Genomic DNA, 20,993 nt, shown 5'->3' on the forward strand with positions numbered 1-20,993 from the left:
TTAGCCAAAGATTTAGGGACAGGTGGTATCAACTACCATGTCTCCACTAGCATCAATAAACTACGACAGTTTATATCATAGAATCATAGAATCACTAAGGTTGGAAAAGGTCTCCAAGATCAAGTCCAACCATTAACCCATCACTGCCAAATCCACTACTAAACCATATCCCTAAGCACCACACCTAAGCATTTTTTGAATACTTGCAGGGACAGTGATTCCAAAACTTCCCTAAGCAGCCTGTTCAAATGCTTGAACATCATTACTGAAATACTGTGTTGTGCTGCTGGACACTCAGAAGCAAATAGGTTTTTTTGCCTTAAAGGTTTTGCTAGTGTAGTTATGGTAGCAAAGTCTTTCTAACATAAAGATGGTTCACATCAGCCCTTGTGACAATACTCAACTTAGTTTGCTTGTGAAAATATCTAAGGAAAGGGAAAAGGAGGAGCAGAGGATATCTTCCAAAAATATTTTACCAGCTCATAGAATTGCAACAATTGCAATTAAAGCAGCTTACAAATGGAGCTTCTTTGCCCAGTAAACTCTTCCTTTTGTGGAAATTAGGATGTGGATGAAAATGGGGAATACGGGATGTGATATGGAAGATCAGATGTGTGGATCTCAAATCTGGAACTAGGCAAGGTGCACACAGAGTCCTGAAAGCATAACAGAACTGAAATGTCATTACAAATGCATATAAACCTAGAGTAACGTAAAATGAATGTGTGTAGGAATGTAGCACACAAATGCACAAAGTAGGTTCAGTAGGGTCAGTAGGTTCAGAGAATAGGGATATTTTACTTGAATGAAGCCAATCTGAAAAAAATCACTTATCTGAGCAGGCCTCAGATAAGGCCTTTAAATATATTTTACCAGTAGTGATTGTGAGAAAATGCACCCATTCCAACTGGAAGGATGAGATGCTACTTAGTGTCTTGAATCCACAGGTTACCCAAAAATGCAAAGGCTAATTTTGAAATATTTAGACATCTTTTGTTGGGGCCATGCAATCAATCATCTGTGTCCTTTCAGTTCTGCTTTTGCACCTCTGCAAAGTGATGCCCACCCCAAGGTATGTGAGTGTCTCCTGGGGGGGTAGCAAGGCTGGACTGCAGAAGAGGCCCAGGTGTATTCCCAGGGGCTCCTGCAGGGCCTAAGCCCAAGGGGGACTTTCTGGTAGCTTTGTTTGTGTGAGTCTTATTCCACTTGAACAGCCTCTAACTGTTTAAACCAGAACTAGAGCAGGTGGTGCTCAAGAGCTGAACCCATATCTAGCATGGCTCTATTGAGAGCCATTAACAACTGGGCAAAGGTGACAGCTGAGGCAGACCTTAATTGAAAAAATAAACTGCAAGTGTGGTGCAAGCAGTAGACACGAAACCAATCCCTGTAGGCAAAACAGCTCTTCCAATTATATCCTGTGATTTCCTTCTTTTCATTTTATATTGACTGAATCAAAATCAATGGAGACTGACGACAATTATTACGTGATTTGCAATTAGTCCTGTTCATCTATAATGGATCATAAACTCCTTTTCTCTGATAGGCACATTTCTGCTAAAAGTAGCTTGGCAGTTCAAGAGGAAGTAACATTAGCAAGAAAATAGGAAAATTTTATTTTGCCTTTATTGATTTTGTATCTGTTGATATACTACTTAACACTTCTTCCCAAACAATAAATTGAATGCTGCAGCACATCTAAAAGGTTCAAAGTAGTCATTTCCCTGTTAGCAAGTCTCTGCTTCAGAGATGTAAGAAATGGCAGTGTAGGACCTGAGGAGGAGAATGCCAGTGAACAATTTGCCAGTAGATGTCTCTGCTAAACACACTGAAGGGAAAATATTCAGTTTGAAATTTCAGTGAAATGAAAGTGGACGTTTGCATCCTTCAGCTGAAGAGCAGGATAGAACCAACTAGGTCACTAGTCCTTTTTGAAGACTGCTTTTACATAGTCACAATACAAATGGCATTTACTTAAAACTCAGTGACTCCCAACTTAGTTAAATTTGTCTCCTGATATTATCTCACTGAGTAATGAGACTCAGAAAAGTTATAAAATATATAAGTAAGCTTATATATTAACATTCTTGACAGAAGTTATGAGGCTAGAGTCTTTGGGAAAAATGTTTTTATCATTTAAATAATAACTTTTGTGAAAACAAGCAGTCCTTCCTACTTCCAACAGAGAGCTTCTTAAACTATTATATGGAAAAAGTAAATTTTAGTTTTAGGCTGAAATAGTGCAATGCATGCTAGAATAATTGTGCCCCTGATGTAAAACATTCAGAGGTTCTTATATTTTCTTTACATCTATATGTTATTTGGCAATGGTCTTATTTGCAAAAGCACAGCTTCTAAGCAAAGAAACTAATATTAGTTTCTCATAATTGGCACTTGCCGTTAACATACAGCATGATTTTCTGATTAATAATGAAAAAAAAATCTCAAAAGGCGCAGATCAGCTGGAAAAGCATCTGCTTAAAATACACACACATAATTAGGAGAGGACGTCAAACAGACTTGATTACATATTTCATGGGTATGTGTCAAAGAGTGTAAAGCATTTGACTTAACCCCAGGGTGACTTCAAGAGGATTTACTCTGTCTAGTGTTTGTGATTAGCACCATATAATCTGGATCTGCTGAACAAGTCGAGTTTTACACGATATGTAAATTTCATTTCACTTTAATTTAGCCCCTTTGGATTTAGCATAAAATCTCTGTGTTGCATGAAGGGCTGAAACAGCTGGATCCAGTTAGCTAGGAAATTAAAAATGTACTAAATGAAATAAGGTAATCTTTGCCATGGTAGCCAGTAGAGTGGGACCCTGAGATCTCTGGGGGATGGCTTAAGTGAGCACTCCTAACACAAGCCAGACCTCTTCCACAAATGCCAAAACACTGATCCCTTCTCTAACCCCAATGCGCTCCAGTTTTTCAGAAAACTGAATTATTTCACCACCATGTCAAGGTTCATTTTCCAGGCGCATGTTAATAAGAAAATTGTTCACCTTATCAGTAAAGGAAATTAGTATCCACTAGGTAACATTTTATTTCCTAGTTAGTATATCAAGATGCAGCAAAAAATAATTAGCAATACATGACACTGTTTAAAATGTAATGGAATTAATTTATGTGTAATTTTATTTGCTATTTTCCTTCCAGGTTTTAGTTGTAACTATACAGAGACAATTCTGGAATATTTCATATGCGGGTTTTAAGAATACAGCTGAACAAGATTTTTTTCTTCCCATTTCAAAAGGATATTCTAAGAATAACAAGATCCCTCACCTAATCAATCACTTGAGGCATCAAAAAGTCTTTGGAAGGTCTGCCCCCAAGTCTAAAAGCTGTCATTTCTGTTCTCCTTTGAAAAAGATGGTTTCATAGGACTTTGTATCTTAGCAGTGATAATGACAACTTTGTAATGAAAATGACAAGTCTTTCAGGTCCTAACTATATCTGACACAGAAAATGATCTTGGGAAAAAGTTATTACAGACAGAAAGTACTTCTTCTCCAAGACATCCTTTGGCCATATGTAGGCAATGCTGCATCATTGTAGGAATGAGTACATCTGAGTTCCATTACCCGTGACTGCTGTTAATATTCCTATGGCCTTTATTGAACACTTGGTCTTACAGACTTTGTCTCTCAATGGAGGGTACAACAATCTCTCCCCCTTTATTTCTGGGAAGTGATGGATTTTACCATGCTACCTTAGGCAGAACTGGGAACAGTTTCTGTATCTACAGTAAAAAAAGTAGCCCCATTCATTAATCCAAACTTGCCTTCTAAACACATTGTATATGCTTGGCTGTATTTCCAGGCAGTTGCACAAAACTGCCTCATCTCCTTGCTCATTTTGTAATACTGCCTCTGTAATTGTTTTAATTTCATCCATAGCCATTAGTAAATGTGTACTAAATTGAGCCTGTTCTTCCTAATAAATTAACCACAGTCCCAACAATGGCTTCTTTTGACCCAAAAGAACCAACTGAGCTTTCTTTCCTCCTAATCTGCTGTAACCAGTCATTTGAAAATGAAAACCACCACGGACTTCTGAAATCAGCTGTACACACAAGTTCTTTATATAAGACATCTTTTTTTACCATAACAGGCACATTTTCACCCTGGAGACAGAATTTTTTTTTGCCTTTGCAGGATAGTTTGCTGTCAGACTGTGAGCCTTTCCCCCTCAGAGAAAGCAACATCTACCTGAATAAACCTGGATTTGAAGCATGAAATATATATTGGAAATCAGAAATCATTGCTAGAGTAATGGACAGATAAAGGTTTCACAAATAGAAAACTTCATGCTCCTCAGGGTTCTTGCAGAACATTTCCTGTTATGCTTTACTGGTTTATTTCAGCCACAGGAAATGTAGAACCTGCCCGGCTCAAAAGAAGCTGCAGATTTAAGTGAAGCAAAAAAATCCCAAAACACTATTTCCACCTTAACTAATGTGGCAGTTCATCTTTCTAGTCCCACAGGGATCATTAGCAGGAAAGTTATATAAAATTAAAGAAATGTCCTATACCACACTAAGGTAATCATCTAAGCTCCTTTAATAGACAAAGAAAAGAGCTGCTACTGCTGGCTATACCTCCTCTCATCCTAAATTTCTAAAAATTCAGAGGGATCAGGCTGGTGAAGTCACTGTCTGTTCCACTGATTTCAACGGGAATCAAAATGGTACCTCAGGCATCAGTGTTGACAACAAGATAAGGTAAATGCCATCCAGAGGTTAAACACAGATCTGAAAACATATTCAGTTACCTAACTCCTTGTTCCCCTTAATATTAGTATTTACATGATTTAATAAATGTCAAGTAAATTTTGTGGCCAAGGAAAGGAACTCAAGTCTCCCAATTCCTCGCCTAGCTCCTGAGCTATTAGACTTCTTTTCGTGGCCCCATTGACTTCAATGGAAGCATTCAGCAAAGTGTCCACACAGATGAGGTACTCACAGTGAAGCACAATGTCATGTTGCAAATCTGAAAGGGAACAAGTGCAGGTAATTCCTCTGTAGAGGTTCTGATTCATCAGTAGGTCACAGCTTAGTTTTACAGCAGCCATCTGATATAAGCCTGGAAAACTACCTTTTTATATAATACCACATGTAGAAAGAAAGGCACACTTGCAAGAAATTTAGACTGTACAGTTGGTGTTCACATTAGTGAACCCCCAAATCCATTAAAAGTATGAATGAAAGGAGCACTAAGGATGAAAGCAGTAACTAAGGATGAAAGCATCACACCCATGGTGCATGTTTAGGTGATGTGATCAGACAACAGCAGGATGATGTAACAACCTCCACACAAAAGAAATCCCACTAATCCCTGACAATCTTATGTAAGAGAACTTTTTTTTTTTTTTTCCTGGCCCCTAAACTGGATGACTTGCATGATCTTAAGTGTTTAAACACAACACTGAGAATCTTTGCAGTACCATTAAATGCAGGCTGACAAACATCCCATAACTGACTGCAACCAGTCCTTGCTGTACCAGGGCAAAACACAACAAAAGTTCCAAAGACCAAGTTAAAAAACTAAGTTAGCATCACCATTTAACATCCTGAACTACATTTTGCTTTGGTTGTTTTGTGGTACAATTGTCTTTATGAAAGTCAATATAACCTTTACTCTCCAACAACCTATCAAGCATCTGGTAAATTTAAAAACAATTTTCAATTCATCATACTTAGGAGACAGCCTGCATTTTAAAATTTCTTCCCATATATATTATATTTTCTTCTGAAGTGAATTAATGTTTCTTGAACAGACATTATAATCAAAGTAAACCTTATAACAATAAGGAGCAAGTGATGTGCCTTAGTTTCATTTTTAAAGCAGAATAAAATTTACTAACAAAAATACATATCATAAACCATAAGTTTAAAAATCATATAGATGCAAGACCTCTGGGAATGGTTTAAATACACATGCACATAATTATGCAATTCTGGCAGGAAATGTGCCTTGTTCTAAATGGAAGCTGAGACAGGTCAAGGATTTATTCAGATGATATCAGAGTCAGAAACTGATCGGTATGTTTCACAACACTGACTAACACTGAAACTCTGAGTTACCTTCCATTAGTGATTTCCCTCCCCATCTTCAATAATTACACCAGAATAATCCAGCTACAGCACATCCCCTAAGAACTTCAGCAGTGCTTTTATTACACATTAGGACATGATTAATAACAACAATACTTTGGGTTTTTGCCTGTTTCTACTCCAGGCTATTTCCAACCCAGAATGAGAATAATTTTTTGTGTTTGGGGAGTGCAAAGCAAGTGCTCCAGTAGCTACAGCAAAGTGAGATTCAAAAGTGATTCACATTTGACAGTGCATTTTGCCACTGAAAACTCTGACAGTTGAAGTGGAAGAAATATGCATAAAGAGGCTTAAAACAAATCTGCAGTCCTTCTGGATTAGGAAATGCTTCTACAGCATGCAGTGGCTTTGTTCTATACACCCAAATGCTAATAATCTCTGTTCAAAAGGAATGCTGAGCCTTTGACAGAAATTAAATAACCTGCAAAACTCCATGTTGTCAATGATGTTCAGGGGACAAAAGGATGGTGAGACGAAGACGGCAACTGCAAAGCCCTGAATCTCTTGTTGCATCAGTCTTGCCAGGCACAGATATATTCAATGCCTACACAAATTGAAGGCCCCCACAGCCTTCGTCTCACAGCCTGCACAGAAGGGCCAAGAGACCTGACAGGGCTGAGCTACCCTTCACATCAGCTTTGAAACATGGGCCCACAAAATGCATTTTATGATGGAAAAATCTGAACATAACTGTAGTTGTGCCATGTGCTACTATCAACTTTGAGTGGCTTGTTTCATATCTCTTCTGTATGATTAAAATCTAATTAACAAAAACACATCACATGGAAATTTTTCTACTTACACACACATAAATGTAAGCATAATCACAAAAGTTTTAGCAGGAGGATGTTAAAAGTTCCTACTTATCTGGAACACAAGCTTAATTTATCTTTGGCCATGTATAATGGTCTAGGACTAGCCCAACTTTATGGAAAATCCTTGGATCATGTGGTGATTAAAATCCTTCAGAAAATTCCATTTTTTCTTCCACTATGGATTTCTCTGGTTTCTATATCTGTAAATAGGCAGTGCTGGCACTTTTGCTTTTCAGTGTGGCACTCCTGAATTTGACTACAGACCACTAAAGTACCTAGACTACACCACAAGCGCTGAAGTTTTAAAATTCCACTATTTGTCAAAACCATTTTTTATTTAATTTTTCAATTTTCTTCTCCATATAGGCTTCTTCTTGTTTTCTCATTTGGTCTATGTTTTCTTGTCTTTCTTTATCTTTCTATATTTTAGCAGTGTGAAAAAAAAAATTAATTGAAAATATAAATATTCCTAAATTTTTGATTTACATTTTTAATGGAAGGATTGTAAATATGAAAATTCAAAGCCAATTCACATTTTTGACAACTGACAGATCTCAACATACTATTTTTTCATGCTTCTCTTCTACCCTGTCATCCACGGATATCCACTTTATTCAGGTTCAGGGCTGAGTGTTCCCCTCAGTCTAGTATGCACAGCCAGTGGAGCACGCTTCCCTGGACTGGTGTCATCTCCTGCTCTTTTCAGGAGAATCCCTGACCCATGGCAGCAAACACAAGAGAGATTGTGCTTTTGGGTTGCTGAGCCAAAAAAGCAGCAGTCTATCCTGGAGTAAACACGGTACATGAGTGTCACTCTTCACATACAGGCTCTGGCCAGAACATCAGCTTCAAGTTTTATTTGGGACTTTAGTGTTGGCTCCACGTCAAGGGCTTTAAAGGTTGACTCAGTGTGAGTCACTCAGCTACTTTCTAGTGTTATTTTCCTATTGCATCTTTGTGAGCGTGAGGCAGACAAAAAGTGCTCCATGTACTCAAGACTTGCATATCCAGAAGAGTCTGGACCCTTTTTTTCTTTCAAACCAGGCTGGACTAATCCAACATGAATAAGCCAGTTACACTGAAGTCTCATCTTCACAACGATGAACGTGGATAGTAAAACTACAAAGGGAAATTAAGCTAGACACATAAGAAATATGACCAGACCTGTACCCTGAGCATAAATCTTCAGGCTTCAGTATTAGAGTTATATTAACTGACCTGTGAGTTTTTCCAGAACATCAAATCCATGTTTCAGAGCAATGATATCAAGAAAAGAGACTGTACCATCTTCAAACCTAAAGAATGGAACAAATGAGCACAGTAAATACAACATGCAGCTAAGGTACAGATTTTAAATCTATTTTAAGAGTTACTATTTTTATTTTCAGTGAATCTAACTTGCAGAGTGGGAACTCTTCCCTTAGGGATTCATGCCCCAGTCTTGTAGTGTCCCGTGAAGTGAAAATATGTTCCCCAAAGCAATAGAGGTTCACATAAACAGTTGCTTGCACATAGAAAGGTATAATTTCTCCTACATAGAGTAACTATGTACTAACCTACATTAAAGTAATGGTTAACAGTTATGTTAAGGTCCTAAGTTACCTTCTGAGAGATTAGGGAATAGGTGAGAAGACAGGTGGAGACTTGTGTGTATCCCCCTACCCCCTGATGTAATTACACCTAATGGAGTTGTGTTAGAAGACTCCAGTAATCTGGTGCAAAGAGGAATCAGACAAAGAGATCACTAACAAATCTCCCTCTGTGTGCTTCTCCAGGAAATTAATTTTTAACTGACCTGCAACGAGAGCACTATACAAGGATGGGGGAAGAGGTGCATCCCCTACCAGCATCTTTTAAAGGAAACATCAAATAGAAACAAAACCGCTGGATTTTATGAACTACTGCAGCTACTACTACCAAACTACTACCACAGTCCAACAGGAGAAGGTGAAGCTCCAAGGTGAGAATGTATTCAGGAATTGATGCACAAAAGCATTCAAGGGACCAGAAGGGACACCAGGGAAGCCCAAAATATGTTTAATTTAGGCTGTGTGTGCACTACAGTCCAAGAGAAGTTTTAAGGAGTGATCATTCATTTTTCTTCATCACAAAGAAGAATGCAGAATAATGCTACTGATGGACTGAACAGGACTCAATACTTTGCAAGGCTAAACCTGGGGTCACAGCAAGTCTCTGAGGAAGGAGCTATGTCCAAAACGGTAACAGTTAATGCTGGAAATGAACCCATCCCAAATCTCATGGTTCAAGCTCAAAATTAAATTCCGACCATGAGGACAAGACCCCCACAGGGACCTCGTGCTCCTTGGATCTTTCTCAGAAAGGTCAGATGATATCTACATTGAAGAATTAGTGGACAAGGTGGAGCATAAGACATGCACTCCTGGGCAAAAACACTTTACATACATGTTTAAGACCACAAAATAGGGGATTACTTTTTTTCCTGTATGCATAGTCTTTCATAATGCATGTTAAAAGCTTTTGGTGCCACAATTAAGTATGTATTGTGAAAAGGCTCAAAGTTTGAAAATGTCAGATATCAAATGTTTTTTCTTTAATAAAATAAACATTGATAGAATATCATAATAGCTCTCATTTCTATAATAATTTTTTTACTTCCTATTTTATTTTTCTATAGTTATCAAATCTTTTAAACACTGCAAGTGACACCATCAGGTGAAGGACATATTAACCTTCCAAAAATATTTGGTAAAGGTCCACACAAAAGAAAAATGCAAGAGTACTGTGTATATATGATAATATGTTAAGCTGCAATGAAAGAAGATAGAGGCAGCAAATAATTATAAACCAAGTGATAAGAGAAAAGTGGTGGACTGCTACAAATATGAATGGCCCAAAAGAGACCACTCATGTTCACATATTTTAATGTAGAATAGGCCAAAGAATCTGTCCTAGAAATTTCTGAATCTTGCCTAGTAATTATTAATAATTGATCTTGAACTTTAGGGAAGAAATCTTGCTGGTTGTCAGTGATGATATGTAAAATGGCCATTTGTGATTTGAAAGAGACCTAACCCCAGGAATATTTTCACAGAGATCTGTGGACCAGTATCTGAGGGAAGCACTACTCTATCCAAAAAGCCATAAAAGATGTGGGAGGATGGGGAAGAAAAGATAAGGCAGAGGCTAACAGTTGTTTTGGAATTGAATACAGAAAAACATTAAAAACTTACACTGGATGCAGAAAAGGTCACAGTGGTCCCATATGTCTGCCAAGGAGAGATTACAGAGAGCATCCGTGAGGGGGAACTGATCTGCTCTGCTCAGTTACTCACAATGGCCAGCAAAGCAAACAAAACACTGGGAACTGGACCAGAGCAGAGGCACTGGCACTGAGCCCGTCAATGAGACTGCACAACCCCTAACAACAACTTTATCACTATCATAGTAGAAAGCACTTGAAAGGGCAACAAAGGTGCCAGCCTAGATCGCCAAAGACATGTGAGTCTTACTCAATGTAAAAGGGAAGGCAAAAATTGTATTTCTGTTTATCAGATATGATTATTAACTAAGCAGACAACTGAGTACATCCAATGCTACACAATAGGAAAGACGTATGGACCATGTCACTCTTCTAAGATCTTAAATATTTTTATGAAAATAGTTCAGAGCTCAGGAATCTTCATTCAAATTAAAAAAAAGAGTTGTGGGCTTTGGTCAAACCTTATGCTCCAGAACAGCACAACTGTAGCGGCATGATATGCATCCTGCATTTAATCTCTCTGTATCACAAAAAAATTACCTCCTGGCAGCTCCATGGCAAGAACCAGAAGCCACAAAAGAGATGAAAATAATGCTAAAAATATCTGCTCAAAGAGATGGGCAAGTCTCTCTTTCTACAATTTAGACATGGACTGTTTTGCAACATTCCTCTCTTGTATTTTGTTTGTTCATATGGCCCCCTCTATTCCTACATTAGCAGCTTTCCAATTCTGATTAACAAAGCATGAATATTGTGGTATTGCTATAAAATGTATATTTACACTACTTCTGGTGCACTTGACTCTCACATATATTCTTCAGATTTTGTGAACACTTGGTGTGCAACTTCATGTGAAGATTTTCAGGAATCATGTATAATTTCTGGTATCTAGGAAATTAAGTCTAAAGTGCTATAGCAATAGTGCCATGGCAAAACACGATGCTATGAAGGGCAGCTATTCCCTTCTTGGGACACAAAGAGCTCTCTTTCAGAATATTTAACAGTATTTAAGATTGAGAGGAAACATGCTTTTTGAATTGCAAAACATTGGCTTCAATGGCTTATTTTTTTGATGCTTCAAATAAACTCAGTGGCAGTTGCAGTGTTAGAATAATCAGCTGAGGATGAAGTTCATTTGAATGCTGGTCTAGAAGCCACTTCCTGAAGTAATCAAGATTTTGCAGCTGATGATGTATAAAGGATACTTACAAAGGCTAATACGGCAGAATACCAACCCAAGAAACAAGAAGCTTACCTCTTTTATCTAGTTCTTATTATAATTGATCTCACTTAATCAGGTCTGGGATGAGCTCAGTTGCTTAGCTGATTGTGTTTGTGAAGTGCTAATAGCATTTCACATCCAATTGCTATCTAACAAACTGGCTAAGCAATTCGTGACATAACAAAGAACAGAGCAGCTTGCCTAAAATCTATCCAGGAGTTATGAAGCTGATGAGCTGTTCTCCCTCTCCAAGTCACACACAAACTCTGCTTCTAGAAGCAAAAATTTTTGAGTCACAAGAGAAAACTATTGCTTTACAGTGAGCAGTCCTGCCTTTGGGATCTTCCTAGGGATGGAGATGGGCTAGTTTTTCTTTGAAACAATCAACTGCTTGTTGTGACACTTGTCTGTTACACTTCTGCATACAAATGCTATTTTCCAAAGTTACCATCTCACACTTCAGGGCAACTGAAACACAGAAGGAAACTGTGACATCTTGGGCAGTTTCAATTCATCCTGCCCTTAGCCAAGTCACCTTTACACAGAAATATGATGACAAGAATTCTGGCCTGGGCAGATGTGATTGGAAATAAAGTGCTGAAGGGCTAAAAACCCCTTCATGTTAGAAAAGAGGATTTAGAGGAAAATTTGGTGGAAGGCAAAAATACTACCCTGGAGTAGGACAGCACTGACTTAAGTCAAGAGTCCAGAAATTCCCTCAAGACAATCAACCAATGCTGAGGTGACGAAATATCTGGCATAATAAAAGCTATTCTGCATATAAAAAGTATACAAGGCATGGCTTTTAGGTATTTTGGGTGGAAGCATCCGCTGCTGGATTGGGAATGCTGACTTGTTTAGCAGGTAGATGAGTGGTTGAGTTGTTTGAGGGATTTTTTTTGGTTTTGGTTTTTTTTTTCAATTCATTTGTCCAGATAAAGTAAATCCAGACATAGAGACATTTTATCTGTGCATAGAATCACAGACTCATAGAATAACAGGTTCTTGAGGGAACCTCAAGAATTATCTGGTCCAACCTTTCTTGGAAAAAACATGGTCTAGACAAGATGGCACAACATCTTGTGCAGCTGAATCTTAAAAGTGTGCAATGCTGGGGAATCTGCCACTTGCCTGAGGAGATTATTCCAGTGGCTGATTGTTTCCATCAGGAATGTCCAGTCAGAATTTTCTCAGGAGTAACTTGTACCCTTACTCCCCATATTTCCCATATGCCTCCTTGGAAAAAAAGAGAGTTTCCATCTTCTTTCTAGCCACCCTTTAAATACTGGAATATGGTGATAAGGTTTTCCTTCTAAAATCTAAAACCTTTGTCTTACTAGCCACCTTCAGCATGCTCAGCAGGATCCCAAACTCCACAATATTGTGATCACTGCAGCCAAGGCCATCTCTAACCGAGATCGAAACGAAAGCAGGTTTTCTTGGTTTGAATGTAGCAAATCCAGCAGTGCCTCTTTCCTGGCTGGCACAGCTAACATAAGGAAGCAGCTCTCCACACGTTTCCAAAACTTGATAGATGGTATGTTAGCTATTGTTTGTTCTTCCAATAAATGTTTGGGTGGTTGAAGTCACCCATAAGAACAGGGTTCTTGGTGATTTGAAGCTTGCTTAGTTGACCCAAATATTGCCTCATTGGTCTTGGTTTGGAGGTCAGCAGCAGATGCCTCCTGTAAGATCCTCCTTGGAGACGACCCCTGTGATCTTGAGCCAGAGGCATTAGATAAGGCTTCCATAATCACTCTATTTGACTTCTGTACACTGAAGGTTGTCTTTAACTCGTGTGACCCCTCCTCCTCTTCTTCCCTGCCTGTGTTTACAAAAAAGCCTTTAACTACCTATCACAATCCTTCACTCAGGCCAGTTGTCCCACCATGTGTAAGTTATTCCTACGCTATCATATCTTTCTGACCAGGCATGGAGCTCCAGTTCATCCTGTCTGTTTCCCAGGCTGCATGCACTGATATGTATACACTTGAGGTAGTTGGTGTTCTAGTTCTCACCTTGGGAAGCAGCTAAGGAACATTTCCACATGTGCAGTATCTATCCAGAACAGAGGCCAGAGCACTGAAACTTTGATAAAAATCCCATCACAAGGTCAAAAATAATTCTGCTCATTTGTGAGCATTGTTGAGTCAATGCAAATTGTAGCGAAGGAGCGCATGGCGAACATCACCGTCAGCCAGTTGCCACTCTCCCTTACACTGGGGTAATGACTCCATTTAGGTCAAATGAACAGAAGACATTCCTGAGTTTCTAAAGCAGGTAAAAGAGAAACCAAATCCACAGAGAATGCATATTTCTTGAATAAGCTGCTTTTCTTCTTTTTTTTTTCTTTTTTTTAAACACTCCTCAAGAGTGGAGCTGCCCTTTGAAGTGAGATGTTACATGAGTTCCTTTCATCTTTTCAATTCATTTATTTTCATCTAATTAAAAAGTACAACAATACAGAGAGGTTCTTGGTATGCATTTAAAAGTAGTTCATTCAGATCCTATTTTTCAGCTCTTAGAGATACTCCATATCACCACCACATGAAACATCTGTCCTGGCAAATTCAATTTTTACATTTTATACATTTTCTTATTTATTCTAAAGTGACATTTTCTGGAATTACAATAGCAACAAGGGTATACAGTATCAAGCTCATGGCTGTAGAAACAGACTGTTCTCAATCATATTCACGTTCTTAGGTTAGTAATTGCCATTTCTGATATTAGCAGGGGAACAGATTTTAATTGGTCTCACTGCTTTCCAACATCAAAACCCAACATTTGCAGAAGGAGTTCTATTTGTTTTGCTTTTCTTTAACTCAAAATATATCATTACTAGGCTACAAAACCTTTAGGGCCCTGCTCTGCTCTTTAGAACTTTTATCAACTCCTCCTGAGACAAAGTTCTAAGGTAGTTTTCCAGGGTGTTTGTGCGTCACCAGAGGACATGATTCCCTTTGTCTGGCTTTGTCTCCCACAGGTGATACTCTTCATTTTTAGCAATTAGCTAGTTGACTGTATTAGTCACTTTCTTAACCGGGGAAAATCCTCGTCACATTGACACCAACAGCTGAACTTTAAGGCAGCATCTCCCAAGACCAAGCATTTGTCTGTGGGCTTTTTGATCCTCTACTAGTAAGATCTTTGGAACAGAATATGATCCACAGATGACTAACCTCAGGTACACATTCCATTTTGACTAAATCTCTGTTTCCCACAGTGAAAGCCATTGAAGCAAGTAAATAAAATTAGGAGATAGCCTGTTGGAACAGACACATATGCTACCATTAAACTATTCTTTCATAATAATCTAACATTTGTGTAATTATGTGCACAGGAGCATACTACAGTAAGCCAAGAATTTAAATGGTAGGAGGGCAGTAATAAATGCTAGACCTCTGAATAAGACACCTACTCTTACCACTTCAGCAACTCCTTTTTACCTCTGTTAGTGGTACATTACACAATCATGAACAGTGATTGTTTCTCATACAATAAAAGGAGATCCAGTGCCCTAAAACCAGCCACTTGTGGAGGAGAAAATTGAATTGATAAATGAATCCATTTTTATTTCTCAAATGTCTCTGTGCATCTCTCCCTTATGTACAATTTGATGAACTCCTAGCTGGTAACTTTGCTCACTATGTATATCTAGAAAAATCTTCCCCATTTGCGCTGAAAAGATTAGCAATCCTTAAACCTGTTACTCAAATTGGTCTGAATGACACATTGTGATTTTGTAGATTATCAACTCCTCAGAGCTCTGAAACAATGAATAAATTACACCTCAGGGTTAACATACTCCCCCTGCCAACACCTACAAGGACCCTCCAAAGCAAAATAATAACAAAACTACTTTTTTTTCCCCACTAGAAGTCATTGGTCACAAAACAACCAATGCACTGCATGTCACAGGCCAAAAGTTCCCTTCCAAACTCACAAAACGGGCCAATATATTTTCATTGTATTGCTATGGCAGACAGGGACAAACAAAAATAATCTTTCTCTTTTAAATTCCATCATACAAAGGGATATTTCCTTGAGGTACATTAAATTTAAGTCTTTAGGAACATGAGGCCTGCTGGTTAACTACTCTCAAAGAATAATATGTTCAACTATCAGCTAGTTAACTTGCAATTTATACTCACTCATCTTAACTTGTAACTTATTAGTGTCAACAAGAACCCCATTAAGGCACAATTCAGTGCAAGCAAGCGTATTGCAAATGATTTCTGTATCTGTCTGAGTATTTAACATTTGATATGCATTATACTCCCATGATTATATATCAATAATCCAAATGTTCACACCTCTGCTTCCCATGGGAAGGTAATATCCAGATATAACCCCAAGTAATAGTTAAAGTGAGCAATTTGCAAAGTGTATTTGCATAAACTGTTCACTGATCAGCTATGAGTAATGAATCATTAATAAAAATTCAAAGCCCTTTCTTTGATTTTCTCCTTAGGAGGAAGGAAAGGATGAAAGACATTCTGGAAGTAAATTTTTCACAGGCAAGAATCTGACCAGCTGTAATCATTTTTCTGTGTTCAGTATAAACAGATTTATTTCCTCATGAAGATTGAGATGTAATCTTTCATCCTTAAACAGGTACATTTGGGGATAAAGAATAACTTTGTAATTAACTGCTAAAATTGAAATATCTGTTTAAAAATTGGCAGACAAGAAAGGAACTTGAACATGAATTCAGTCTTAAAAACCTACACCTAAAAATACCACTGTCTAATCGTGTGTGCCAGTGAGGCAGCCCCAGATCAGTGACCTCAGATAAGGTTAGCAGTAACTTATCCTCAGATAATGGAGAAAAATCCCTATGAGTGCTTTCCAATGGGTAATCTCCATTCTATACAAAGGTCTGTGCCTTGAAGAAGGGATTGCTGCATTGCATAAACTTCATTTCCACTACAGATAAAAGTGAATTCAGCAAGACTTCTGAGTGTTTTATTTCCTCAGTTGGGGTGCGTGTGTGTGTGTATGTGGGGGGGAGGCGGGGGAGGGTGTGAAAAGACTTCTCTGATGTCATCCAAAAAGCTTCTTTCTCTAGAAAAAAATTCTTTCCAGAGGTAATTTTCAGAGGCAATATATGCCCAAGATTAGCAGAATGCATTGGGAGCTGTGAATTAGGACCGTCATGTTAAACCACTTTGTGTTGAGCCACCATTTCGGGAACACGTGCTCTGCTTTCATGGCAACACAAAAACTAACTTAAAGGACTTCAAATGTTGTTACCGTCAGTAAGAAAGATGCCCACAGTGTGCTCATGAATGTGAGGGATCTGGACAGACCAACTGTATGACATTTAACAGGGTTAAGCTCTGAGTCCTGTGCTTGGGTCACAACAAACCCAGGCAGAACTACAGGCTGGGGGCAGAGTGGCTGGAAAGCTGCCCTGCAGAACAGGGAGTGAGCTGGGATTGTTTAGCCTGGAGAAAAGAAGGTTTGGGGGGAACTTTATTGCTCTTTACAACTGATCTGAAAGGAGGTTGTGGCCAGGTAGGGGTCAGTCTCTTCTCCCAAGTAACAAGTGATAGGACAAGAGGAAACAGCCTCAAGTTGCTCTACAGGAAGTTCAGATCGGATATTAGGAAAAATCTTTTCATGGAATGGGTTGTCAAGCTTTGGCACAGGCTGCTCAGGGGAGTGGTGGAGTCACCATCCCTGATATTTAAAAGATGTAGATGTGGCACTGAGTGACGTGGTTTAGTGGTGGACTTGGCAATGCTGGATTAACTCAGATAAAATACAAGCAGGAAATAATTTTCATTTTTATAAAATGGAATGAGCGTTAAGTGTATTTCAGAAGTCTTCATGCATGTAATTAATATTTCATAGGTGTCAGCAAGAATAAAATGTTATCAGTGTTTTTGTCTTTTACTTCTGATGTGAACGTGCATGTATGTGAAACTACTGTAGCTGGTGGCATACACCAACTACAAGTAGTAACAAGTGAGTACTAAGCAGCCAAATTCAGTTTAATGTATGATATATGTAGAAACAACACTGTGTATTCAGAAAGGCTGGCAGCTTGACAGAACTGGCATTATTAAATTCCTGCTATGAAACAACTAAGGTTCAGAATAAGGTCTTATTAGCTAGTTTGCATGTTGAGACCTTTGTGATAACAGTAAAACCATCAAAGAAGAATGGGACAAGACAAATACAAGGAAAACTTCAGCTAATAAAACATTCTAAGGCATACAAGTAGCCTTTTTATGCCTAGGGGATACAACCAACTATGACTTTCACAAGGAAAAACCCTTACTGCTTCTGCACCTCTTTCATGCTGGAAAAAAAAAAAAAACTGTATTGTAAGGTCTGTTACACCAAATCAGCTGCACCCTGGTAATGATTTGGTTTACTGCAAGATCCACCAAACTATTTTTCCACTTTGGGACTATAATATGCAGATTTCTTCCAATATTTTTTATTTTTTTATTTTTCAGCATTGTTGTGAGGCTTACTAATACTTCACGCTACCCTGTGAGGTCAACAGGTACCTCAGTGTATGAAGACTGGGAAGTTGAAGAAGTAAGCAACTTTTCTTTCCGCGTACCAACTCTAATTGATTTTCCAAGCATGGACTGGATTTTGAGAGCTACCATATTTCCAGAAAATCGAATTCACAGCAGCGATACTGAATTAGCAAGTACTCCTAGTTTCTCACTGTTTTAAGTAGTTTGCACCTTAAACTGCAGAAAGCCAAGAGCCCTTTCCATACAACTGCCTTGCCTCTTTAACAGGAGTGCAGTGATGGAGTCCCCAGGAATTTCATGTGCTCATATAATCAAAGGTGTCCTGGACCTGCATTGATAAGGTCAGTAACTGAAGGAAGTTTTGGAGGTCTTCCAGTCATCCTAATCCAGAAGAAAGGATCATCTTAACTAACAATTCCTTCTAGAATCAGGAAAGTTCTGGCGTATTACTCGGCATTGCTGATGCTTGAAGTAGGGCGCACAGGGAGATGACTCCTGTCCCTGGCTTTGACAGAGAAGAGCATGAGTCATGTAGCTGAGGAAACAACAGGGTGAAGGAACAGCAGATGGTTAGGAGTGCATGCATCAATAGAGAAACAAAAAACTTAATATTCATAGAAGCATTCATTATGTAAGCAATAGCATCCCAGCTATCACCCAAACGGAAAACAGGATAATGAGTGGGTGAAAAAAGCAGAGATGTTTATATGCTAAGACAAAGTACATGGGGTACAAAATGGAAGGATTAGAGCCACTCTAGGACACTACCTTATTAGTATGTGGTAGAAAAATCACAAACAGAAATCATGCTGAAGAAAACACATAAATATAGGAGAGACAGTGGTGAAGAAAACAGAAATATTTTGAATTGAAATGTCTTTGGTGAGATGTTCAAAACAAGAAGGACTAGTTGCTGAGATTCTGCTATAGGCTATATAGCCATGGAGGAAAAAAAAGTTTTTGGGTCCAACAGATACTTTTCTATCACTCTCATAGAAATAAATATATTAACTTTTCTTCAAGCAAAACCAAGATAACAGAAATGGTCAGGTTCAATTATTACTTAATATCAGGGCCAAACCCAAACAAAACCTGCTACAAATAAAATAGTTACCTGAAAAATTGCTTTTACCAACAGTTATACAATACATAATGGAAGACTTTGACTGATTGAAACCCTGGTCAGATGAACTACAAGTTTATGTGTCACAGACGGATAAGCAACCTCAAATGAGATTTTGAATGTGACTGGGGAAAAATGAGACATTAATGAAGTTACTTGGCCCGGAAAACTGAACTGAAATCATCAAATACTTAGATAAAGAGGAGACTTAAAATTACTTGAAGTTGAGGTTAAAAAATATATGGAATTTGCATCCCAAAAGTATGAAAGAAATAAAGAAAATGAACTTTTAGAGAAAGTCTCCAGCAATAACCTGCACTAAAAAAAGACCTCTTATGTGCAATTTTAGCACTTTTTATTAATGATGACATGAAATCAGAAACAGTGCTGCTCAGGGAAGGAAGCTACTGTTGGAAAGATAGAAAACACAGGGATAAAGTGAGAATTCCCAGGAGCCAAGCCCTGACAAGACAAATCACACTGAAGGGTAAACTATTCTTTATTTACAAACAATGGAAAATATTAAGGATATATAATAACATATAAATATAACAAAATAAGGAATATAAATAAAAAGAGAAAGAAAAGGATTATGATTGTTATTCAAAAAGCAAAGAGCTGGTGGAAAAGTCTGAAAACTACCTGAGTACTTGGACTCAGATTTTAAGAAGGACTGATGAAAAACACAGGTCAGGAGAGGGTGACTCATGGCTGAAAGTGTGTGGAGAGTATCAAAACTGAAATTATTGCAACTGGATGTTGCAAGTGAGTGTGGAAGCTCACATCAAAGGTTTTAATGTACTTGAACACAGGCAGATGAACACAGATGAACTATGTCCCAGAATTGTAAGAAATTGGCATGAAAAACTCCCCAAGCCAAATAACACAGGCCAGTAAGCAAATTTTTCAAATCAGGAATGGAAAGCAGAAAACACAGTATTTCTGCTGAAGAAAGGGAAACAGTAATCCAGGAAACAACATGTCTGTTAGCTTGAACTCAGTGTTATGTACGTTCTGAAAAGAAGTTCTGAATGAAAGCACAATTAAATGAGTAAACAAAAGCATGTTCAAATGCACCTTGGATTGTGCCAATGGAAAATCAATCCCAGAGATGCTGCCATTTTAAAAGCACATTATTTTTCTAGGCAAAGGAAATGAAGAATTAATTTATCTGGATTTCAGTAAAACATTACCTCTAGTGTCATATGAAGAACTATTATAGAACAAAGAATATTAGAAGAATGTTACTGCAGGCCAAGCAATTGTGCTGAAAGGGGAACTATTACGCTAGGAAAAGGTTTCCCATTTAATTCCTTGAGCTCTGGCTTTGGGGCAAGTATCTCTTTTAGTAGTCTCAGTAGTGATCCTGGCATATAAGGTATGAATGTGAAGATAAAATGGGCTGCTGAAGTGAAATCTGGAGATTGTCGGTGCAGGAGAAGGGGCTGTATAATGTGTGCATTAAGAAACAGATAATGTTGAAAACCCTAAAAACAGAAATGAGATTAAATGTATAATATGCTACAATGTATGGTAAGTACATCATTGTGCATAAACCCTATTATGCACTTAGGGATTACTGAAATTAACTTCTGCCATGAACTGGAGGACTGTCATCCAAAATATTAGATTTGCCAGTCTATCAGATCAGCTATCAGCCATGAGGATGACAAACAGGAAAACATGCTAGGACTTCCGGATAGAAAAATAACACCATTAATAAAGGTCTGATAAGACTTTCTGTGGCATGCTGTATATGACAAACAGAGAAAAGGAAAGTCTATCTTAGAGAAGTACTCAGTTCACTTAGTATGGAAATTCAAAGCTAAGTAGAAGTGCCTGGTAGATCTAAAGATGGGGAAAAGGTGGGTAATGATCAGGAAGGAAAAACAGCTAGAGGACAAAATGCAGATAAATGACCAAACTGTCCACAAGGTAATATAGACTGCAAATTAAAAGTTTGTGAACATC

General features: G+C 38.2%; 1 protein-coding gene across 3 annotated transcripts in view; it reads right to left on the minus strand.

Annotated features, from left to right (window-relative positions):
• MOCOS (molybdenum cofactor sulfurase) overlaps positions 1-20,993 on the minus strand; it is a 209,275-nt gene that overhangs the window by 79,283 nt on the left and 108,999 nt on the right. For all 3 annotated transcript variants that reach the window (XR_004242053.1, XM_032119208.1, XM_032119218.1), the window contains exon 5: positions 8,155-8,231. Coding sequence is in view for 2 of the 3 variants with exons in the window: in XM_032119208.1 (XP_031975099.1) it covers positions 8,155-8,231 (77 nt within the window). In the remaining variant the exon portion in view is untranslated. The remainder of the gene's footprint in view (positions 1-8,154; positions 8,232-20,993) is intronic.

This window comes from Corvus moneduloides, chromosome 1, assembly GCF_009650955.1.
Source record: "Corvus moneduloides isolate bCorMon1 chromosome 1, bCorMon1.pri, whole genome shotgun sequence".
NCBI lineage: Eukaryota > Metazoa > Chordata > Aves > Passeriformes > Corvidae > Corvus > Corvus moneduloides.